Source organism: Hippocampus bargibanti, linkage group LG14 (assembly GCF_051943395.1).
Source record: "Hippocampus bargibanti isolate YZ-2025 linkage group LG14, ASM5194339v1, whole genome shotgun sequence".
Classification (NCBI taxonomy): Eukaryota; Metazoa; Chordata; class Actinopteri; order Syngnathiformes; family Syngnathidae; genus Hippocampus; species Hippocampus bargibanti.
This window is the reverse complement of record NC_142747.1, coordinates 2,648,257-2,672,481: the sequence shown is the minus strand read 5'-3', so window position 1 is coordinate 2,672,481 and position 24,225 is coordinate 2,648,257. Positions and strand designations below refer to the sequence as shown.

Genomic DNA, 24,225 nt, shown 5'->3' with positions numbered 1-24,225 from the left:
GGCTCTCCTCCAGGTTACCTCCCTCAAGGAAACTAAGCAACAATGGCCGTCTATTTCTATTGTGGTGTGCTCAGATGTTCCCACAGGTGGTGACAACAAAGTGGGCGCCTCTCCTGATGAATAGGAATGAGCTTCCTGTGAGGGGGGGGGGGGGGGCAGATCAGTGGAGACAAGAAAGAGAATAATCAGCAGGTCTCCACCCAACATTTCTGGACGTCATTCATAGAAGGTTGGAGAGAGATTTATAGATGTGGAAAGCGCTCAGCGGGGGGGCTTCAGCCAGACGTTCGAAGCCATGTGCTTTGGTCCATAATAACTCATTCCCTGTCATTCACAAAATGTCACAATATTTATTGAAAATATGACAAAGGACACCATTCCCGAATTTGTTCCGTTTTTTTTCATGCTTGCGTATGGATAAAGCGCTGGCCATGGCCTCTGGCAATGTTTTTTTTCCCTTCCACAAGGGTGCAGCATTCGCCTTTTTTGTCCATGTTAGCGCTTTGTTCCAACTTCAGCTGTTGTAAAAGTGCTACAGAAACCAATATGTATGTATTGCATTGTAATTTGGACAGCCGCCCCCATTTCAAGCTCAGACAACTCCAGACCCATATCACTTAGGAAATACGTACATGTAACTCTTTTTCTGATGAAAGAATAGAGACTATGGTTTCTAATGCTGTATTGAATGTTTATATAGTCCTAAAAGTCAATATTCTGTTGCTCCTGGAATTGGTGTGACAATGACAAATACCCTGGCACTAGAGTGGACACATTTTTGCACATCGTCTGGTAGTTAATGAGGTCTTTTTTTGTGTGCGGGAAAGCTATTACAAAAAGGATGAAGACATTTAACATAACTTTTTTTGTACAGCTGCCCCCATTTAAAGCTCATATAACTCCAGACCCATGTAACTTAGGAATTAAGTATTTTCTTATGATGAAAGAAGAGTTTCTAACCCTACATTAAATGTTTAAGTAGTCCTAAAACTGAATATTCGGTGGGTCAGGAAATTTGAGTGACTGACAAAATCCCTGGCACTGGACATTGGGCACATTGCACATCATCTGGCAGTCAATGGGTAAATTGTTTATTTTTTTAACTTTGGTTCACCATATAAATAACTTCAAGTGGATTGAATTCACATGGTTGGAGATCTGTAAACCGGCGGTCAAGAACTTTGGTTTCATTTTCCTCACATGATTAGCCACATCGCTCAAAACAAAACGCAGATGATTGATTGACAGGAAGGAACCACGTGGCCCAACTGCCCCTTTCGTCCGTTCCACTTGGTCCATTTGATGTTGTTGAATGAATGGCAAAATGGGGAAAAAAAAATCAGCATTTAGTGTGAATATTTCGTGATTTATTTATCTAGCTATCCAGCTATCTAGCTATTTGCTATCTAGCTGGCTGGTTATCAAGCTATCTATTAGTTATATAGCTATCTAGCTGGCTGGCTAGTTATCTAGCTAGCTAGCTATTAGCTATCTATTTGAGTTAATTCCGGGTTGAGTGAACGACGGTGCGTGTGGCTGCCGCTGCTCACCCACAAAAAAAAACATATCCTGTGACTGTAAAGTGACCTTAAGAGTTTTGAAAGGCACTTAGAAATTTATTATTATTATTATTATTATTATTATTATTATTATTATTATTATTATTTTTCCTCAGTGGTTTGTGGATCTTCTGTGGCTTCGTGGACACTTTTCCTTGAAGCAAAATAGCATTTGTTGCCATTTTAGGGTTTGCATCAAAAAGTGAAAATGCCAACAGATGTGAAAAGAAGACACCCCCCCCCCCTCCGCACCCCAACCCCCGGTGGGCTCAGAATAAGGCCGGTTTTGCTCGTCAACTGACCTCCATTTTCTCATCATGACCCCCGCGTCACTCGTCAAAACAACACGGACGTTGATGGAGGAGGCGTCGGGCTCAGAAGGGGAGGGGGAGAGAAAAAATGTGATAAAAAAAAGTGAATCAGACGCAGCGTTTTTTTTGTTTTTTTTTTTGTGCAAAGACTGACAGCATGCAGCTTTTCCATCAATCTTATTGCAAAAAAGGGCTGACGAATATATTGAGGCGGATGGCTTGCATATTGTTGTTTGGAGGGAAAAAAAATGGGGAGGGGGGTGCACTGAAAACAGAGACAGGTAAGACATTCTTCCATTTCATTCTGAAGCGGTTATGATATATAGAGGGTGTGCAAACTTGAGCAACACCATCTTTTACGAGCATTTGTGCCATGGATGAACGCAAGTGAGAAGAGGACGGAGGACAGTGGGACGCCCAACCTGCGCCGCGCCGCGATTGGCCGATGAGACGGAGCCGGGAGGAAAAGCAATGTTCCACAAGACTACACATTCATTAAGCGCAAATAAATCTCCATTAAGACAAATGTCATCCGCATAATCAACCCACAATTATACACTTGCGATTAGTACTACTCCCCCATCGCCAACGCAGACGGCCACGCACGCACAAAATTGTGAGTGACATCCACACAGAATCTCACAATGAGGACAGCCATTCACACTGAAAGGACAATTTAGTCTTCAATCGACCCCTCCCAAGCCCCCGATCGGGTTTGTGGATTGGGAAGCTGGAAAGCCGGGCGAATTCTGTCCGCCAGGCCACGTTTATTCGGTTCCCACCAGCTTTCATCTACAGAGCGTTTTTTTTTTCCAGGGGAAACAAAGGGATGCTCTTTCCCTGGTAAGAGCCGCTCGTCACGGGAACGGGTGGGTGTGAAGGGGGGGGGGGGGTGCAGCGGAATAATGATGGGAATTACGGCTCTTTTTACAGTTTCTTTCGGCTGCCAAATCGCTCCTCAGCTTTTCTTTTTTTTTGTTGCTTAAATGAATTTACTAGCAAAAATATACAATACAGAAGATCGTTTTTTAAAATGTATGTGACTTTATTCATATTCCTGTGTGTGCGTGCTTGCGCGTGTGTCTTTTACCACGGATTTGGCCAATCACGTGCAACTTTAACCGAAGGGGTTGCGGAATCGGCTCCCATAAGAGGCTCCCTATTAAAAATCAGCTCCAGTCGTTCACTTCATAGAGAGGGCTGGAAGAGTCGGTTCGTTCGCGAACGACACATCACCACAGAGGAAAGCTCACCAGACAGCGAGGAAAGAGAAAAGCAATGGAAACACTTTCAACTACTGGCCCAGTGCACAAAAGGGGAGAAGGTGCAAACAATTATTTGGCGAGAACTTTGCTCGAAAGCCAAAATGACACTTTGAAATCACGAACCTCAACATTGAAACGAGACTTGAGGCTCCAAAGCTTCAGTGTCGTTTTAAGCCAAGCTTTAAAGGACAACCGACATCTCCGGACAAGTTGTGTCCATAACTTGTAAAATGGCTTCAAATGACTTCTACTGAGCGTATTTTACAAAGATTCCACCACATATAGCTATATTTCACGTTTTAAGACTCTGAATATTCAGGAAGTCTTGTTTTTGAGTTGGTGACGACTCTGTACGAGACGTCACTGAAGGAACGCCCCTGACCAAAAAAAAAAAGACACATTGTAGCAGTCCTTCCATCACGTCAATGTATTTTGCTGTACTTGTTTGGTCTGAAAACTTCGTGTTGCACCAAAAAGCCGCCAGAAGAGGACGACCAAGCTCCATGGAAGGAATTTATCAGCCTGTGGAAACGGGTAGATTAATTCCTCACAGGAGCTCGGACACCATTTTCCCCCAATGTTGCCTCAAAATGGCACGGAATAAATTATTTAATCGATTGCAAACATGTATGCTTTCCTCTTCAGAACTATTTGAATCATATTCATAACTGGATGTGTAACAAGAAACCATATTCTCCGAATCTGAAGCCATTGTTTTGATTCTCCAGCAATGCAAGAAGCCTTGACGTGACGTCACAAACTGGGGGCGGGACTTGCTGAAAATGCCCAATTCGCAGCTCAATTTTTTGCAGATTTTGGACACTAAGTCATTTTTATTGGTGTTTTGCATTTGAATAAAAATATACTGCGTGTTTTGGGTATTTTAGATGTTATAAAACATTTTTTGATGCCAGTTAGGAAACAAAAAAGTGATGTCGGTTGTCTTTTAAATTCTGCACTGAACGTCTCAGTCGACTTTCAACCCGTACTTGAAACCAAAAAGTCTTCCTTCTGAATTCCTCCTCGGATTTGAACGCTCACGTAGAAAGATGGATAGACAGAAAAATAGATGCTTGGGACGTTAGCTTGTCTCGCGCGTTTTTAGGTATCTCAGGAAAAGACGGCGAGATTGAGCGATGACTGCCATTGAAGCACAACAAAGGGTAGAGCTTCACCTCGTGGTTCCAAAGTGTACTGCAGACAATACACACTCCTTGCCCAAACAACCATAATACAGTACTAATACATTTTTATTTCTAAGCGCCTTTCAAAACTCTCAAGGGCACTTTACAGTGACAAGATAAGAATTTGTATTTCTGCGGGTGGGCAGCGTCAGCCATTGTACGCCAGCGTTCACTCAAACCGGAAGTAACACACAACCCGGAAGTAAGCACTTCACAATGATAGGATTTTTTTCCTGAAGGTGGCCAGCGTCCACTCAACCCAGATGTAATACAACTCGGAAGTAACACACACTATAAACACAAGACAGCAATGATATGTTGACATTTATTGTGCGCTGATTTCTTATATATACTTATATACACACACACAAATCCACTTTTCGCAACACCTAAAATGTACATGAGTAGAAATAACAAATTAGAATGTTGCCTGATGGGCAAAGGTGAACGGCAAAGGCGGCCATGACGTGATGAACGTGGGTGAGTTTCTGTCGCTAATTTTTTTCTTAAACATTAGCTTTGACTATCACTCGGAATCTACACATCAATGATGAGATCATTCAATTGTTCCTTTAAAAAGGGGGGTGGGGTTGAATGTGTGGAAGTTTGGATAATTGCCTCCCGTACAAACCTGCTCCGTGGTGGTTTTCAATGGCTACTTTATGATGACACTAACACGCACGCGGACACACACACACACACACTGCGAGAACGCCAACGAAGGCTTCCCACACTTCCACATGCATCGATTGAGTGACACAGAATGAGTGAGCAGGTGTGTGCGTGTCTTCACAACATGGCTGCGTTGTTCCCTTGATCTCTGGGAAACATTTTGTAGAAAGGTCGTTATTGCACGTAAGCCATTCAACTTGCATGCTAATCAATGGATCAAAGCATTTGGAAGACTCGTGTGCATCCTGTGTGTGTGTGTGTGTGTGTGTGTGTGTGTGTGTGTGTGTGTGTGTGTGTGTGTGTGTGTGTGTGTGTGTGTGTGTGTGTGTGTGTGTGTGTGTGTGTGTGTGTGTGTGTGTGTGTGTGTCTGTCTGTCTGTGTGCATGCGTGTGTGTGCGCGTGTTTATGTGTGAGTGACAATCTACAGTTTTGTGCTCATTGGAGCATCTTTTAAGTTACATTCCAAGTGTTGTTTCTGTTAAAACACAAAAATAGTTCATTGAGGCGAAAGAACCCCAGTCAGGCCGGAATTCGACTTATTAGGGGAGGAAAGTTGAGAAAAAAAAAAAGGGGGGGGGGGGGTGGACATATCAAATCAGCCCCCCTCCCTGGAGCTACTCCACAAGACGACAGGACGAATGTGGTGAGGTGTCAAGTGTGATTGATGGGGAGTGAGGGGGGGGGGGGTGACGCAGAGCCGTTTTTGTGCACGGACCTTCCCGGCGTGGCGGCACGTCAAGGTGACTGGGAGCCCGACTTGTAGCTCTTGAAGCTGCCCAGCAGACTCTGGACGCCCTTCCTGACGCGGCGGGCCACAGAGTCAGCGGGCGGGGAAGGCAAGCAGGACGCCAGGCTGGGGGGGCGTGCGTCCAGACACTTCTGGTAGCGCAGCTGTGTCAAAAAATAAATACAGTCAAGTTTCGTTATATCGATATTCAAGGGAGTCCGAAAAAATATCGATATAACCGGGACTATCGATATATCCGACCCTGTTTGCATGTAATTTTCTCCGTGCGTGCATAGAAATAGTATCGATATAACCGGGACTATCGATATATCCGATATCGATATAACGAGACTTTACTGTATATAAAAACATTTCTCCATAAATCTACTCAATGTATTCATGCCACGAATGATCCAATCCAATCCATAACGTAGCAAAGCAAGATAAAAATGAACACGTCTTCTTTGGGGAAATGAAAAATGTCCACATTAAAAATAATAATAGTAATAATAATAATACATTTCATTTCTAAGTGCCTTTCAAAACTCTCAAGGTCACTTTACAGTCGCAGGATCGTTTTTTATGCGGGTGAGCGCCAGCCACATGTGCCGGCGTTCACTCAACCCAGAAGTAACTCAAATAGATAAAAAGCTAGCTAGCGAGCTAACAGATAGCAAGCTAGACAATTAGCTAACAAGCTAGATAGCCATATAGCTAATAGATAGCCAGATGGCAAATAGATAACTAGCTAGGTAGATAGCAAATAGAGAGCAAATGGACAGATTGCAAATGGATAACAAATAGATATCCAGGTAGGTAGCTAGCTAATAGATAGCAAATGGATAGGTAGCTAGCTAGATAGCAAATAAATAGCAAATGGATAGCAAATAGATAGCCAGCTAGGTAGCTAGCTAATAGACAGAGATGACAGCAAATATATAGCCAGCTAGGTATCGAGCTAATAGATAGCAAATGCATAGCAAAAGGGATAGCAAATAGATAGCCAGCTAGGTAGTTAGCTAGATAGAAAATAAATAGCAAATGGATAGCATATAGCTAATGACTAGCCAGGTAGCTATAAGGCGCACTTATTGTTTTAAAAGTGAAGACAAAATAATGTACTTGTACGTTTTATCTGATGGCATTAGTAGGACCTGGCTGGCAGCACCTCAAAGTGGGAGTGGAACTTTTTTTATGTCTTATTTTTTTACTGAAGGGTTGCTTGTCATCGACCTCGAGTGTGAAGATGACCTTATTTTCCGGTGTCTTAGTCGCACCCAAAAGACTTCATTTTCTTCAAAAGAAGACCCGGCACCTTATACGCCGGTGCGCCTTGTATGGGAAGTAACACAACATGTCTCACACAATGACTGTCAGCAACCACCGACTCCATTACACACACCCCCACCCCCCACACATATAGAAGAAGTAGTGCATAACCCTATGAAATTACAACATTCATTGGGGTGCGCCTCATACTCCGGAAAATACGCTATTTTACATTCATAACTAAAATAATGAACGCAAACAACCACCAGTACCAGAAATGAGTTTCGCTTGAAGCTGACAAAGGAGACAAAAATGTAAATACAGTGAGACCTCAACTTACGAACTTAATTGGTTCCCAGACTGAGTGTGTAAGGCGAAAAGTGTGTATCACAAAAACATTTTTCCCATAGGAAACCATTAAAATGGGAATAATCCATTCCCGGGTTTCCATAAAATATAGTTTTTAACTAAATAAGCCTTAAAACTACACACAACATACCTTATTCTATGTATAATAAATGTGCCATTGTATTGTAATGAAAGAAATACACTGCAACATAAAGTCACAGAGAGAGGCACATTACACAAGGACTATAATTAAAGAAATAAACTGTGCTGTAAAATAAAGTTTTATTTACCTTTTTGATGGTCGTTGATGGCTTATGGAAGGAGAGTCACCTTCCATAAGGACTGTTGGTAACTTAACCTCTGGTGTGGCTTCTCTTATTTTCTCTTTGGAGACTCCTCATCATTTTTGCTGATTAAAAACCACTTAATTGACACCTGTTGCTTTCTGACTTGTAAGGTCTTACGAAGCTGAGGCATCACATTATCGTTCATCATGTTGATGATTGTCATAGCCACAGTCTTTTCTGGATGGAACTCTTCGGTAAAAGCCTGCACATAATTCCACTTTGCCAACATTGCGTTCTCCTCCTTGCCCTCAGATGTTCTCGAACCATCCGTTACTGGCTTTAAAATTCTCAATAAGCGCTGAACTTCCAGGTTGGCGCGTGGCGATATCGGTGTGAATTAGCCGTGCTTTCTAGCATAAAATAGCTTTACTCACATTGTCGCCGGATAGCTGCTTTTCGTTACTCCAAATTAACAGAAGTTTTTCAACTTCTTCGATTGCCCGAGACCGTTCTTTGAGAGCACGGAAACACCTTTTGCAACAGACACACCTTTGATGGCTTCTCTGTTCCGGAGAATGGTAGCAATGGTTGACTGTAACGGCCACTAAATCACACAAAAACGCACACCTCATTCGTGTTTTTCAATTACATCTCCTTCTTCTCAGTGACGGTGATTTTATTTTGTGTCTTCTTGGGCTGAACACGAGCCTGTTGGGTTTTTTTTTCGGTCCTATCATTGTAAAATTATCAGCAAAAACTCCAAGTAGGTGATCGACGTGTGCATTCAATGAGAGGGGGTGTGGAAAGTACTGCCGGCTGGAGCTCTGTTCGGTTGTGTGCTTCCGCCGAAGATCAGTCCGCCAGCCGTGGTGGGTGTGTATTATGAAAATAGTTCTTATTATAAGGTTTAATTTTCATAAATGTGACATTCTTAAGACGAAAAGTTTGTAAGATAAGGTGTTTGTAAGTTGAGGTCTCACTGTATTACCTTTTAACGGTTGAAATGGCCAAATCTATAATTTGGGTATTCTATTTTGGGTTTTAGCAGTGTCTGAAACTCCTGACAAAAAGTTACCGGACACCAGGGCTGACAACTCTGAAAAGTTGCCAGCCCCATTTTTCACAACTTGAAACACAATAAGATGACTAATTATCACAAAAAAATCATTGTTGCAAAGTATGAAGGATTTTTTTTTATTAAGGATGTACCTACCACAAATACTCCCTTGCTTAATTGATGGATAAATATCCCTTGCTGATGATTTTGCTCCAATTGTCGTTTGTCCATACACTGTTCGTCATGGTGCACAATGCAATGTTTACGTTGCGTTGTCTGCTACTAGCCATGCGAACTCCTTTTTCCACGATGCTTTTAATAATAATAATAATTATTATCATACATTGAATTTTTAAGCGCCTTTCAAAACTCTCAAGGACACTTTACAGTCACGGGATAATGTACGTTTTTGTTTTGTAGCGTCATCAATTTTGTTAACTTCTTTTGAATCTTTCTTCTGGGGCTAAGGTTCTGTGCGTCTACTTTGGAAAATGATATGCAAATGCACGACCTTATAATGCTCGGCAAAGTCCGAAGCACAAAGCAGGCTTCTAATTGGCTGCCGTGCCGAGTATGGAAATTGCCAAACTAACCGAAATTCCGAAATTCTCAAACAGAAAAGAACCGATTTTGAAATCTTTGTTCAAACGTTTGCTTTATTGAATAAAGCAAATGTTTGATTGTTTTTTTTGGTTGTTTTTTTTTTCTTGAAGAAGTCGGCCACCCGCGCGGAGACGTTTTGTAAGTTGTACGCCCGACGTAAAAGATTAACGCCCCGGGCGTCCGGGCAAACGTTATTTCAGACACTGGTTTTAGCCAGGGTTGTCAAAAAAAATAAACAGACAATTTTGGCAAATCAGACGAATGGGTGAAAACTGACCATGCAGGCGGCCTGGACGGCTTCGCTGAGGCTGGCGGCGTTGGGCTCGCACCAGAACTTGTGGCAGGTGAAGTCCCGCGGTCCGTCGGCCATGATGAAGGCGAAGGTGCGGACGTCCTTGCCCACGCCCATGAACGAGAGGAAGCGCACGCGGCACTCCGACAAAACCTCTTCTGTCTGAAATCAGACAGGTCACACATGACGAAATGCAGCTGGAAAGGCTCAGCGTTATCAACAATTCATTGCGAAGTTCCATTTTTTTGTCTCGTATCGCTTTAGATTTTTTTTTCTGGACGTGGATTTTGGACTGTGAGGCGATGTGGGCCAAGATGGCGGCACCTGTTTGGCGAGTATGGTGAGGGTCGCAGGCGCCACGTTGACAGACACGGGGGTCCAGCCGCTTTTGTCTTTGTCCGTCACGGCCGCCTCCAGGGCCTCGTTGATCACGTCCATACCTGCCAAAACGTTTGGCGGTGTCACAGCGGAGCCGCCGACGTGCGCTACATCCAAGACAGGGGGAGGGGGGTTCTTACCCACTGGCTTGAGGACGGGCTCGCTACCGAGGTAATAGACTTGGAAGCGCTGGAAAAGTTCGTTTTTGGGAGCTGGAAACTCTTTGGAGAGAGAAAAAAAGAAGGGATGCGGTCATCTGGGCGACAGATTCAGCCTGTGTAAAAAAAAAAAGTTTGTAAGGCTTACCTTCAACGGACAGCGGTTTACCTGTCTCCGAGCTGAGACGACTCACGGACTTGGATGCCTTTCTTTCCATCATTATCTAAAAAAAAAATCCATTAGAGTAAATTAAAATCACCCAAGCTTGTTCAAATGATTTCATAGCAAACCGTAAGAGTTCGGGTAGAAAAAGTCAACTATTGATTGCAAAAATACTTAAAGGAGAACCAACACCATTTTTTGTTTCCTAACTGACATCAGAAAAACGTTTTATACGTATCTAAAATACCCAAAACACGCAGGCTAATCTTTTTAGTGAAATGCAAAACACCAATAAAAATGACTTAAAGTGTCCCAAATCTGCCACAAAATGAGCTCGGAACTGGGTAGATTCAGAAAGTCACGCCCCCTGGTTTGTGACGTCACTATTGGTCACACACTGCCTTGCTCCAGAATCCAAACAATGGCTTCAGAGAGTTCATATTCGGAGAACATGCTTTCTTGTTACTCAACCAGTTATGAATATGATTCAAATAGTTCTGAAGAGGAAAGCATAAATGCGGGGGGGGGGGGGGGGGGGGGGGGGGGGGGGGGGGGGGGGGGGGGGGGGGGGGGGGGGGGGGGGGGGGGGGGGGGGGGGGGGGGGGGGGGGGGGGGGGGGGGGGGGGGGGGGGGGGGGGGGGGGGGGGGGGGGGGGGGGGGGGGGGGGGGGGGGGGGGGGGGGGGGGGGGGGGGGGGGGGGGGGGGGGGGGGGGGGGGGGGGGGGGGGGGGGGGGGGGGGGGGGGGGGGGGGGGGGGGGGGGGGGGGGGGGGGGGGGGGGGGGGGGGGGGGGGGGGGGGGGGGGGGGGGGGGGGGGGGGGGGGGGGGGGGGGGGGGGGGGGGGGGGGGGGGGGGGGGGGGGGGGGGGGGGGGGGGGGGGGGGGGGGGGGGGGGGGGGGGGGGGGGGGGGGGGGGGGGGGGGGGGGGGGGGGGGGGGGGGGGGGGGGGGGGGGGGGGGGGGGGGGGGGGGGGGGGGGGGGGGGGGGGGGGGGGGGGGGGGGGGGGGGGGGGGGGGGGGGGGGGGGGGGGGGGGGGGGGGGGGGGGGGGGGGGGGGGGGGGGGGGGGGGGGGGGGGGGGGGGGGGGGGGGGGGGGGGGGGGGGGGGGGGGGGGGGGGGGGGGGGGGGGGGGGGGGGGGGGGGGGGGGGGGGGGGGGGGGGGGGGGGGGGGGGGGGGGGGGGGGGGGGGGGGGGGGGGGGGGGGGGGGGGGGGGGGGGGGGGGGGGGGGGGGGGGGGGGGGGGGGGGGGGGGGGGGGGGGGGGGGGGGGGGGGGGGGGGGGGGGGGGGGGGGGGGGGGGGGGGGGGGGGGGGGGGGGGGGGGGGGGGGGGGGGGGGGGGGGGGGGGGGGGGGGGGGGGGGGGGGGGGGGGGGGGGGGGGGGGGGGGGGGGGGGGGGGGGGGGGGGGGGGGGGGGGGGGGGGGGGGGGGGGGGGGGGGGGGGGGGGGGGGGGGGGGGGGGGGGGGGGGGGGGGGGGGGGGGGGGGGGGGGGGGGGGGGGGGGGGGGGGGGGGGGGGGGGGGGGGGGGGGGGGGGGGGGGGGGGGGGGGGGGGGGGGGGGGGGGGGGGGGGGGGGGGGGGGGGGGGGGGGGGGGGGGGGGGGGGGGGGGGGGGGGGGGGGGGGGGGGGGGGGGGGGGGGGGGGGGGGGGGGGGGGGGGGGGGGGGGGGGGGGGGGGGGGGGGGGGGGGGGGGGGGGGGGGGGGGGGGGGGGGGGGGGGGGGGGGGGGGGGGGGGGGGGGGGGGGGGGGGGGGGGGGGGGGGGGGGGGGGGGGGGGGGGGGGGGGGGGGGGGGGGGGGGGGGGGGGGGGGGGGGGGGGGGGGGGGGGGGGGGGGGGGGGGGGGGGGGGGGGGGGGGGGGGGGGGGGGGGGGGGGGGGGGGGGGGGGGGGGGGGGGGGGGGGGGGGGGGGGGGGGGGGGGGGGGGGGGGGGGGGGGGGGGGGGGGGGGGGGGGGGGGGGGGGGGGGGGGGGGGGGGGGGGGGGGGGGGGGGGGGGGGGGGGGGGGGGGGGGGGGGGGGGGGGGGGGGGGGGGGGGGGGGGGGGGGGGGGGGGGGGGGGGGGGGGGGGGGGGGGGGGGGGGGGGGGGGGGGGGGGGGGGGGGGGGGGGGGGGGGGGGGGGGGGGGGGGGGGGGGGGGGGGGGGGGGGGGGGGGGGGGGGGGGGGGGGGGGGGGGGGGGGGGGGGGGGGGGGGGGGGGGGGGGGGGGGGGGGGGGGGGGGGGGGGGGGGGGGGGGGGGGGGGGGGGGGGGGGGGGGGGGGGGGGGGGGGGGGGGGGGGGGGGGGGGGGGGGGGGGGGGGGGGGGGGGGGGGGGGGGGGGGGGGGGGGGGGGGGGGGGGGGGGGGGGGGGGGGGGGGGGGGGGGGGGGGGGGGGGGGGGGGGGGGGGGGGGGGGGGGGGGGGGGGGGGGGGGGGGGGGGGGGGGGGGGGGGGGGGGGGGGGGGGGGGGGGGGGGGGGGGGGGGGGGGGGGGGGGGGGGGGGGGGGGGGGGGGGGGGGGGGGGGGGGGGGGGGGGGGGGGGGGGGGGGGGGGGGGGGGGGGGGGGGGGGGGGGGGGGGGGGGGGGGGGGGGGGGGGGGGGGGGGGGGGGGGGGGGGGGGGGGGGGGGGGGGGGGGGGGGGGGGGGGGGGGGGGGGGGGGGGGGGGGGGGGGGGGGGGGGGGGGGGGGGGGGGGGGGGGGGGGGGGGGGGGGGGGGGGGGGGGGGGGGGGGGGGGGGGGGGGGGGGGGGGGGGGGGGGGGGGGGGGGGGGGGGGGGGGGGGGGGGGGGGGGGGGGGGGGGGGGGGGGGGGGGGGGGGGGGGGGGGGGGGGGGGGGGGGGGGGGGGGGGGGGGGGGGGGGGGGGGGGGGGGGGGGGGGGGGGGGGGGGGGGGGGGGGGGGGGGGGGGGGGGGGGGGGGGGGGGGGGGGGGGGGGGGGGGGGGGGGGGGGGGGGGGGGGGGGGGGGGGGGGGGGGGGGGGGGGGGGGGGGGGGGGGGGGGGGGGGGGGGGGGGGGGGGGGGGGGGGGGGGGGGGGGGGGGGGGGGGGGGGGGGGGGGGGGGGGGGGGGGGGGGGGGGGGGGGGGGGGGGGGGGGGGGGGGGGGGGGGGGGGGGGGGGGGGGGGGGGGGGGGGGGGGGGGGGGGGGGGGGGGGGGGGGGGGGGGGGGGGGGGGGGGGGGGGGGGGGGGGGGGGGGGGGGGGGGGGGGGGGGGGGGGGGGGGGGGGGGGGGGGGGGGGGGGGGGGGGGGGGGGGGGGGGGGGGGGGGGGGGGGGGGGGGGGGGGGGGGGGGGGGGGGGGGGGGGGGGGGGGGGGGGGGGGGGGGGGGGGGGGGGGGGGGGGGGGGGGGGGGGGGGGGGGGGGGGGGGGGGGGGGGGGGGGGGGGGGGGGGGGGGGGGGGGGGGGGGGGGGGGGGGGGGGGGGGGGGGGGGGGGGGGGGGGGGGGGGGGGGGGGGGGGGGGGGGGGGGGGGGGGGGGGGGGGGGGGGGGGGGGGGGGGGGGGGGGGGGGGGGGGGGGGGGGGGGGGGGGGGGGGGGGGGGGGGGGGGGGGGGGGGGGGGGGGGGGGGGGGGGGGGGGGGGGGGGGGGGGGGGGGGGGGGGGGGGGGGGGGGGGGGGGGGGGGGGGGGGGGGGGGGGGGGGGGGGGGGGGGGGGGGGGGGGGGGGGGGGGGGGGGGGGGGGGGGGGGGGGGGGGGGGGGGGGGGGGGGGGGGGGGGGGGGGGGGGGGGGGGGGGGGGGGGGGGGGGGGGGGGGGGGGGGGGGGGGGGGGGGGGGGGGGGGGGGGGGGGGGGGGGGGGGGGGGGGGGGGGGGGGGGGGGGGGGGGGGGGGGGGGGGGGGGGGGGGGGGGGGGGGGGGGGGGGGGGGGGGGGGGGGGGGGGGGGGGGGGGGGGGGGGGGGGGGGGGGGGGGGGGGGGGGGGGGGGGGGGGGGGGGGGGGGGGGGGGGGGGGGGGGGGGGGGGGGGGGGGGGGGGGGGGGGGGGGGGGGGGGGGGGGGGGGGGGGGGGGGGGGGGGGGGGGGGGGGGGGGGGGGGGGGGGGGGGGGGGGGGGGGGGGGGGGGGGGGGGGGGGGGGGGGGGGGGGGGGGGGGGGGGGGGGGGGGGGGGGGGGGGGGGGGGGGGGGGGGGGGGGGGGGGGGGGGGGGGGGGGGGGGGGGGGGGGGGGGGGGGGGGGGGGGGGGGGGGGGGGGGGGGGGGGGGGGGGGGGGGGGGGGGGGGGGGGGGGGGGGGGGGGGGGGGGGGGGGGGGGGGGGGGGGGGGGGGGGGGGGGGGGGGGGGGGGGGGGGGGGGGGGGGGGGGGGGGGGGGGGGGGGGGGGGGGGGGGGGGGGGGGGGGGGGGGGGGGGGGGGGGGGGGGGGGGGGGGGGGGGGGGGGGGGGGGGGGGGGGGGGGGGGGGGGGGGGGGGGGGGGGGGGGGGGGGGGGGGGGGGGGGGGGGGGGGGGGGGGGGGGGGGGGGGGGGGGGGGGGGGGGGGGGGGGGGGGGGGGGGGGGGGGGGGGGGGGGGGGGGGGGGGGGGGGGGGGGGGGGGGGGGGGGGGGGGGGGGGGGGGGGGGGGGGGGGGGGGGGGGGGGGGGGGGGGGGGGGGGGGGGGGGGGGGGGGGGGGGGGGGGGGGGGGGGGGGGGGGGGGGGGGGGGGGGGGGGGGGGGGGGGGGGGGGGGGGGGGGGGGGGGGGGGGGGGGGGGGGGGGGGGGGGGGGGGGGGGGGGGGGGGGGGGGGGGGGGGGGGGGGGGGGGGGGGGGGGGGGGGGGGGGGGGGGGGGGGGGGGGGGGGGGGGGGGGGGGGGGGGGGGGGGGGGGGGGGGGGGGGGGGGGGGGGGGGGGGGGGGGGGGGGGGGGGGGGGGGGGGGGGGGGGGGGGGGGGGGGGGGGCAAACTAGGGGGGGGGGGGGGGGGGGGGGGGGGGGGGGGGGGGGGGGGGGGGGGGGGGGGGGGGGGGGGGGGGTGGGGGGGGGGGGGTGGGGTGGAAAATCCTACTGAACCCTCCGCACCCTGCCCACCACAAGGCATCGTCATCAACTCGAAAACAATGTTCATTGGGACTTTTAAAAAGTAAAATATTGCTATATGCGGTGGAATCTTTGTAAAGTCAAAAAAGTCAAAGTCAACGTCAGCTTTATTGTCAAATATGCTAATAATAATAAAATGCGCTCAGTAGAAGTCATTTGGAGTGATTTTTCAGATTATGGAAGCAACTTGTCCGGAGGTGTCGGTTGACCTTTAAAGACTCATTAAAGGACAACCAACACCTCCGGACAAGTTGCATCCACCCTTCATCTTGAAAGTTTAAACAACGTTTTGTATGCACAACCATTCAACAATCTGCATTGATGTTGACATCTTGTAGCTAATTATTTGTTATTCATGTCCTTATATGCCACATATCACGGAGGTTGATGCTGTATTGCTTATTCACGGAGCTTCATATGTTGCGTCCATCACCGGTTTCGTCATACATCATATTCACATTGTTTTGATTCTGGAGCAAGGCAGTGTGTGACCAATAGTGACGTCACAAACCAGGGGGCGTGGCTTTCTGAATCTACCCAGTTCCGAGCTCATTTTGTGGTGGTTTTGGGACACTTTAAGTCATTTTTATTGGTGTTTTGCATTTGACTAAAAATATCAGCCCGCGTGTTTTGGGTATTTTAGATGCAATAAAACGTTATTCTGATGTCAGTTAGGATACAAAAAAAATGGTGTCGGTTGTCCTGTCAAGAGTCATTAAGGGCTTTCTTTGCGCACCACCTCGGTCAGCATGGAGGCTGCAGGAATGATTTGGGGATGATAAATGAGGAGCAAATAGCAGGGGGGGGCTTCAATCAGATCTCGCCAGTGAGTGCCATCGATTCAAGGGACATTTTTGTGTTGCTCTTCGTAGGAAAGCTTTTTTGGGGCGTCTTGATATCAACGAAACTGTTTGAAAGACATCTTTTTTCCTTTTCAAGACGCTTGCCAATGATGAGTGACATAAAAGCACAACAAAGTTGAGGGCTCCACCTCGTGGTTCCAAAGTGCACAGCAAGCGATAACCACCCCATGCCCAAAAAAAAAAACAATAACAAAGGTACAAATGTACTTTTTTGGCTTCCTAATGAATGTAAGAGCGTTAAAAACTTTCTTTTTGTGGTTTCCATGCTTCTCTAGCTCGCAGGAGAGATCCCAATTTCCATCAAAATGTGGTCAAAGAAGGCTGGCGGCAGTTTTCCCCAATGAAGGCGATCCTACCTTGGAGCACATCTCGTGCAAAGTGGTGGCGATGTTTTTGGCGGGCGAGTCGCAGCGAAATACGTGACACTTGAGAACCTGCGTCAGATTGTCCCGGGCCACGTAGGCAAAATCCCTGAGGGACACAACACGTAAATAGGAAACGGTCACATGACAGATATGCGGCAAAAAATGGTGTCAACTAATTCGAGACAGACACACACACGGAAAAAAAGAAATACAAAACTTTGGGTGTACCTTTCCCTGTGCGTTGGGGCAAAAAGCAGCATGGAAGGGAAAAAATACAACCGTTAGAATTAGTCGGAATTCTGAGAGTAAAGTCAGATTTCTGAGATTAAAGTTGGAGGTCTGAGGTGAAAGTAAAAATTCTGAGATTAAATTTGGAATTCTGAAATTAAAATTGGAATTTTGAGATTAAATGTCTCATGTTCCTTGTTTTAAAATCAGAATTCTGAGATTAAAGTCGAAAATCTGAGATAAAAATCGGAATTCTGAGATTAAATTTGGAAATCTGACATTAAAATTGGAAATTTGAGATTAAAGATGATTTCTCGTTTGAAAATCAGAATTCTGACAATAGTCAGAATTCTGAGATTAAAATCGGAATTCTGAGATCAAAATTGGAAATCTGAGATTAAAGTAAAAATTCTGAGATTGAAATTGGAATTCTGAGATTAAAGTCAGAATTTTGAGATTAAAGATGGAATTCTCGTTTTAAAATAGAATTTCTGAGAATAAATTCAGAATTCTGAGTTTAAAGTAGAAAATCTGAGATTAAAGTGGCAATTCTGAGATTAAAATCGGAATTCTTAGATTAAAGATGGAATTCTCACGTTAAAATCAGAATTATGAGAATACAATTCGAATTCTGATATAAAAGTGCGAATCTTGCCAACGTATTTTTTTTCTTTGTTGGCCCAAATCCTCTTGGGTAAAAATGGCAGGACCTTGTGCTGTGAATGCTTGATTTTCGACCTTTCAGTAGCTAGCTCATTAGCTTTTAGGTATATAGCTAGCTAGATTTCTATCTGAGTTACTTCCGGATTGAGTGAACCCTAGCGCATGTGGCTGCCGCTGCTCACACACAGAAAAACTTATCCTGTAACTGTAAAGTGACCTTGAGAGTTTTGAAAGGCACTTATTATTACTATTGTTATTATTATTATTTCAACACACTTTTCTTTCAATCTTTTTTTGTTGATGAGGAAACGTGGAATAAACAGACCTGCCGTTGTCTCTGCCGACGCCCCACACGCGAATGCTGCCGATGGGCTGCGTGTGAAGCAGCGTCTGCCGCAGCGGATCGATCAGGTTCATGGTGTCGTTCTCCAGCACCATCAGCATGTCCTTCCCCTGCACAAAAAAAAACAACAATCAAACACACCCGCACATTCACATTTCATATCAGTCTGTTAACACATTATTTAAAAAAACTATTTTTCGTGAAGAAAACAGGGATGCCGATGAAATATGAAAAAAAATGAACTAATTCGCTGCAATTCTCAATTTTTTTCGGGAATTAAAAATTGTGACAGAGCACCTTTCCCAAATTTGTTTTTTTCTTGCGAGGTGTGCCGATGAAGTGCTGGTCAGACCTCTGGCAATGCTTTCCCTTTCTACAAGGGGGCAGCATTTGCCTTTTGTCCATGTTCGTAGTTACAGCTTCAGCTGTTGTTAAAGCGCAATATAAACCAATACGTATTGTATTGTATTTTGTACAGCCTCCCCCAGTTCAAGCTCAGATAACTCCAGACCCATATAAATTAAGAATTAACTCTTTTTCTCCTGATGAAATAAGAGTGTCTAAGGTATCTCACACTGTTTTGAATGTATATGTAGTCCTAAAAGTCAAGATTCTGTGGGTCCTGAAATTGGAGTGAAAATGAAAAAAACCCTGGCACGGGAGTGGACACATTTTTGAATATAATCTGTCAGTGAATGAGTTTAAGTGCACACACTTGCAATTCACTATTTGCAGCCATGTTAGTATAATCAGGGCGTGTCAACAAGGACGCATTTAGACCAAAAAGAAGTGGCATATGGAGGGAGGGGGGGAAAAAAATCAATCAATAATCAAATTGATCAAACAGGGCCTGCTTTGTGAGGAAAAAAAGATGGTGGGTCACCTCTCCCCAGATGCCGGCGGTGTCGTGCAGGTTGTGCTTGTGGTAGGACAACTGGCGAATGCAGTTGTTGACGGCCACGCTGCTCTTTCCCGGCGCCATGTCGTCCTCCGACATCTCCACCCAGCCCAGCGAACGCACCGCGAAGCACTACACCCCCCACCCCAACACAAAATGCACAGTCGGTCAAACCACCCCGTCGTTCACTTGCAAAAAAAGTCGGCAACTTTGGCAAAAGGTAAACAGGGATGAGAATGACAAATGAGAAAAAAGTCTGAAAAAAGTGGGTATATACGCACACGTATATATACTGCTTTATATATATACAGTAAAGTCTCGTTATATCGATATCGGATATATCGATAGTCCCGGTTATATCGATACTATTTCTATGCACGCACGGAGAAAATTACATGCAAACAGGGTCGGATATATCGATAGTCCCGGTTATATCGATATTTTTTCGGACTCCCTTGAATATCGATATAACGAGACTTTACTGTACTTATATATATTAATGTGATTTCAACAAAATGTCAAAATGTATTTTTAAAAATAACTTTGTGCTAATACTCACCATTAATAAGAATGGTTTTCTGTTCCCCATGATTGGTAAAAAATATCCAGCCAAACTATCGGAATACAAGTCAACTTGCCGGGTACATATGCAAGCTTACTGCTAGCTAGCCTGCACACTGCTCATTAGCTGGCACGCTTGCTTTTTGTTGTCTCTCGCAGAAGTATATCGATGCTAACATTAGCATGGGGCTTGTCATAGTGCCACTGACATTCGACTGTCTCATTGATGGTATTGTTTCATTGCAAATTAGAATCTATGAAATTAGAAGCTGTTCTCTCCACAAAGGCGAATCAAGCTGATTTGTTTTTACTCGTCCGCTTATTCGAAAGGGGGCGTTTACCAGTTTCGACATCTATTCGGCACCTAAGTCAGGATCATCCAATCAAAATGGTGCTTTCTTCGTACCGGCGTCAGTATCATCCAATTAAAATGGCGCTTTCCGCCAACACAAGCCGAAACAGGAAATGAACAGCAGAAAAGCGAGAATACATATTTAAGTTTTATCTGCGAGCCAGATGCAATCATCAAGAGAGCCATATTTGGCTCGCGAGCCATAGGTTCCCGACCCCTGACTTAGATTCTAACGTGGAATCCAAACACACACGCACACACATACACCGAGACTCCACAGAAGGCGGACGATTGGAACACTGCCCATAGCCTACCCTAACCCTCCTCCCGAAATGTTCTCAACGGATTTGCGCTTTTCTCGAGAACAGTCATTTTGGTCTGAAAAAGTCGGAAATCCGCCAGAAAATTCTCATCCCTGGATTATTCACACTGCTGCGTTTTCAGCTCCATCCTGACCTTTCACCCTCCCCAATAAGAAATGTGTGTGTGTGTGTGTGTGTACCTTGCTCTCTAAATCAGTACAGAGTGGGACCAGCTTCTCCTCATCCTCAGACTGGGGGTAGTTGTAGCTAGAGAGTAGGGGGACAAAATGTCGGCCATGTTATCCCAATGATAGCGCCCCCCCAAAAAAAAAAACAAACAAACAAGAGCAAATACTTGAGGTTGATGGAAGCGTAGCGGAGAGTCGCCCCCTCAAACTCTCGCAGACTTTGATCAGGCGCAGCCTCCACTTCCTCCTGAGGACGTCCGCATGACAGGTTCAAAATTGAGAGATTGGTTGGGGGGGGTTGCCGGGGGGAGGGAGGTTGGGTTACCTTCCACAGCTCTCCATCGGCACCGATTTCATCTGCGCTGGAAAACTGAGCCCAAGTTTCCTGAGAACACAAAATTTACCCGTAAAATGGTGGCTCGGCGTGGGGGGGGAATAATGTTTTTGGATTTTTCAGGGGGTGGAACCTCGTGGTCCTCGCACGGTGTGGTCTCCAGGGACATGGTGGAGGAGAGCATGGAGTTGCCCATCTTCCCCAACGGCGAGGGGGGCCCCCACTGGGTGGTGCCGGTGGGTATGTGCCAGTAGTAGGTGCCCGACGTGTCGCGCACCCTCATCCAGCCGGACGGCAGGTCCGTGTCCGTCTCAAAGGCGCTCGAGTCCCAGAAGGAGTCTAGGGAAAGGGAGGGGCGATAAAAAGTTGCTTTGCAGTTGATGAGGCTCCAAGATCGAGCCCGAGTCAAAAGGAATGGCCCACATGTTAGTTTCCGCCTTAAAGGAAAACTGACACCTGCCGACAAGTTGCGCCCATAATTTGTAAAATCGCTTCAAATGACTTCTACTGAGCGCATTTTACAAAGAGTCCACGGTATATAGCTAAATTTTACGTTTTAAGACTATGGCTGAATATTCATGAGGTCTTGTTTTCGAGTTGATGACGAGGCCCTAAGTGACGTCACTGAGAGAACGCCCCTGACCGAGAAAGCAAACACAATGCATTTTGGGTACTTTTTTTGTCTGAAAACACCATGTTGATCACGAAATTAGAAGGACAACTACATATATTACGCGATGGTGAATCGTTGTGTGTCGCAGCCAATTGTGGTAATACGCATAAAGAAGGTGTAAGTTTACACAAATTCCCAGCGGACAAATCAGCCCATTTCCAACAGAGCTTGTGCGCCATCTTTTGCATTGTCTGGGCACTACATTGGAGTCCAGACAGCTCAAATTGACACGGAAGGACTTCTTTAATCGAAACATTTATGCTTTCCTCTTCAGAACTATTTGAATCATATTCATAACTGGATGAGTAACAAGAAAGCATCTTCTCCGAATCTGAACTCTCTGAAGCGATTGATTTGATTCTGGAGCAAGGCAGTTTGTGAAGGAGTATCCTGGTGTAACGTCACGAACAAGGGGGCGGGATTTTCTGAATCTCCCTAGTTCTGAGCTCATTTTGTGGCAGTTTTAGGACACTTTAAGTCATTTCTATTGGTGTTTTGCATTTGACTAAAAATATCAGCCTGCGTGTTTTGGGTATTTTAGATGCTATAAAACGTTTGTCTGATGTCAGTTAGGGAAAAAAAATGGTGTCGGTTGTCCTTTCAGTTTGAAATGTCTCTGCCGCAAGATAACCGACTCACCTCTGTTGCCGTTGGGGGAAGAAGCATCGGCAGCGTTGTCCTGAGCGGCGGCGGGCCAGTTGGACTCGTCGTCGCTCGGCGTCCCGTTGATGTTGGCGAACAGGAGGCACGCGTTCCTGCCGTCTCTTCCAGCTCCTCCGTTGGGGGCCTCCTCTCCATCTGCAGGACCTTCCTCAGACTTCTCCCCCTCGTCTTCTTCTTGCCTCTCCTTCTCCTCGTCGTCGTCGTCCAAGGCGTGGATGAGGAGCGGCTCATTGAGGATGTTGTTGGCTTGTTCCCGGGCGGCCGCTTTGGGGGACTCCTCCCGTTCCTCGCCGTCCGGGTTGCCGTTGTGGCTGATGTTGCAGTTGTGGTCCTGCTCCTGCTGGTTCTCGCTCACCTTGCGAAGCAGGTTCTGACCCTCCTTGTGCCACTTGGCAGTGTTGCCCGTCGACTCGTGCTCGCACCAGTCGTTCAGCTTGTTCTTCTTCAGCTCCTCGTCGCGATGTTTGTTGACCATGTACGGCCCGACGTCGTCGTCGTGGCCGCCCATCGCTGCTTCAAGTTCCACGTAGCTGCAGGTCAAGATGGGGGAGAGAATAGGAAGATGAAGAAGACATCACGTTATGTAGCCTGTATATAAAAAAATCTTAGATCCTGTAGTTTATATCTACAAAGAGAGACGAACAGATGATATATATTTCTCCCCTGCATCTCATTGCAGAAATTGCTGTGGCTAATAACGCGATTAAATAAACATTGGGAATGGCACCCCTGCCTTGTTTTTGACAACAATTGGGCCCACAGCTGTATTTTAATTCGTTCCATTATGTTGTTAGTTGGAAAGCTAACCACCTTTTAAGGTGGTGCGTGCTGTGTTTAATCATGTACAGGCCATTTAAAAGATTTGGGGGTGACCGTAATTATATTGGTTGTTGTTATCAGGCTACCTTGCTAATAAATAAATACATACATATTTCATTTATAAGCGCATTTCTCAATGAATACATGACGTATAAATCACCACGATGGCATCGCAGCTAATGGTCGTTATCGAATGCAAAATCTTGAAGTGGGGGGGTCAGAAAAAATCTGGACCATGGACGTTAGCATTGTAGCTCACAACGCTAGGGCTGTTCGCTCCGTTAGAGCTTTAATCGCCAATCAAGTCGAAGCGACTCGAAGTGCACCGGGGAAAACACATTATGAAATTATATCGTTGATATAAAACATCAATGGAAGCCTGACATTTCACTCTTCAATTCTAATCCGAAACGTAAATTGGCCACACTTTATCTATCGAGAACGGTGCCGTGATTTCGCCATCGTGGCACCACGGTGTCATTTATTCGCCCTTTTGGAATAAAATGTAAAAAAAACAAGCGACGGTAAAATAGGCTTGAGGAATCCCTTCCCTACCGCGCCGGCCTCGTCATTTTTCCGATGCCTCGGCCTGCCGCTCGAGGATAAAGACGGCCGCTCGGTCGCCATCATCTTGGCTAAGCTAACGTTAGCTCGCCCGGCCGACTCCGAAGCATCGAATTCGAACGCAAGGTACCTGGCTGGAAGGCGTCTCGCTTACCGGCGGACTCTCCTTGGCTTCCGAAGACGTCCAGCTGAGTGAGCTCGCTACATGTTTTGATGTGACGGCGATGGCGACGGTACCCGCGGCGACGGCCCGTCTCCAAGATGGGGCGGCAGGGGGAGGGATTAGCGAGCGATCTGGGGTGGCGCGAGTGGCAGCGGCGGCTGGGCTCGGCTACGATCGATTGGGCTCGGCTGCGCTCGGTTGGGCTCGGCTGCGCTTGATTGGGCTATGCTGCGTTCGGCTGGGCTCGTCTGGTGACCAGCCTGCGTCAGTCGACACGTCACAGCCGACTTGTGATGGTGCTCTTCCCTTTATTCGCAAGCAAAGCCTCCGAGGGTCGACATCCCTCGGCGCGAGACGGCTCGTTACGACTCAAGGGTGGAACATTTTCAAAATGCAACCTTTCAATGACCGTATTTTCCGGTGTGTAAGGCGCACCCATGAGCCTTGATTTTCTTGAAAAGATGACCCTGCGCCTTATATGCAGGTGCATCTTACATGTAAAGTCATATTGAGCCACAACAGGTATCGTAAAGACTGTCAGTTGCCACCGACTCCATCGCCCCAAGAAGTACGTAGTGTTACCCCAGCCTTAACTGTAGCACCTTACAATGTGGTGTGCCTTGTATTTGGAAAACAATGTATTAACAGATTATATTTGGACAACTTTTATTCTACTGAACGTGTGCCTTATATGTAACAAGGCCTTTGCCTATTTTTCCCCCTTTCTCACTCGCTCCCTTTGCACATCTGAGTAAATAAAGTCACCCTGCAATACCTTCAACTGTAGCTACCTAGCTGGCTGTCTAGCGAGCTACTTCGCTGGCTATCTATTTGCTATCTATCAGCTATCTGGCTGGCTAGGTATCCATATAGCTGGGTATCTAATATTTATATAGCTATCTAGCTTGTGATGTGTCTATCAGTTACCTAGCTTTTTATCTATTTGAGTTACTTGTGGTTTGAGTGAAGGCTGGCGAGTGTGGCTGCCGCTGCTCACCCACCGAAAAACT

The 24,225-nt window shown here is 53.9% G+C and overlaps 1 protein-coding gene across 4 annotated transcripts; it reads right to left on the bottom strand.

Moving 5' to 3' along the window:
- Positions 1 to 23,360, bottom strand: apbb1 (amyloid beta precursor protein binding family B member 1). Of its 4 annotated transcripts, none has more exons than XM_089013570.1 (14): positions 23,207 to 23,360; positions 21,646 to 22,199; positions 20,467 to 20,672; positions 20,325 to 20,384; positions 20,167 to 20,246; positions 20,012 to 20,078; positions 18,582 to 18,728; positions 17,681 to 17,808; positions 16,456 to 16,570; positions 10,259 to 10,334; positions 9,899 to 10,173; positions 9,560 to 9,736; positions 5,707 to 5,882; positions 1 to 135 (listed from the first exon to the last, which is right to left on the bottom strand). In XM_089013570.1, the coding sequence occupies exons 2-13, from the start codon at positions 22,175 to 22,177 to the stop codon at positions 5,727 to 5,729; spliced, it is 2,019 nt and encodes a 672-aa protein (XP_088869696.1). In that variant the 5' UTR covers positions 22,178 to 22,199; positions 23,207 to 23,360; the 3' UTR covers positions 1 to 135; positions 5,707 to 5,726. The 4 variants fall into 4 exon arrangements, with proteins under 4 accessions (XP_088869696.1, XP_088869699.1, XP_088869695.1 ...); XM_089013573.1 differs by lacking the exon at positions 1 to 135 and having other exon boundaries at positions 4,627 to 5,882; positions 9,899 to 10,014; positions 10,093 to 10,173; positions 23,207 to 23,359; XM_089013569.1 differs by lacking the exon at positions 1 to 135 and having other exon boundaries at positions 4,627 to 5,882.
- Between the last annotated feature and the right edge of the window lie 865 nt (positions 23,361 to 24,225).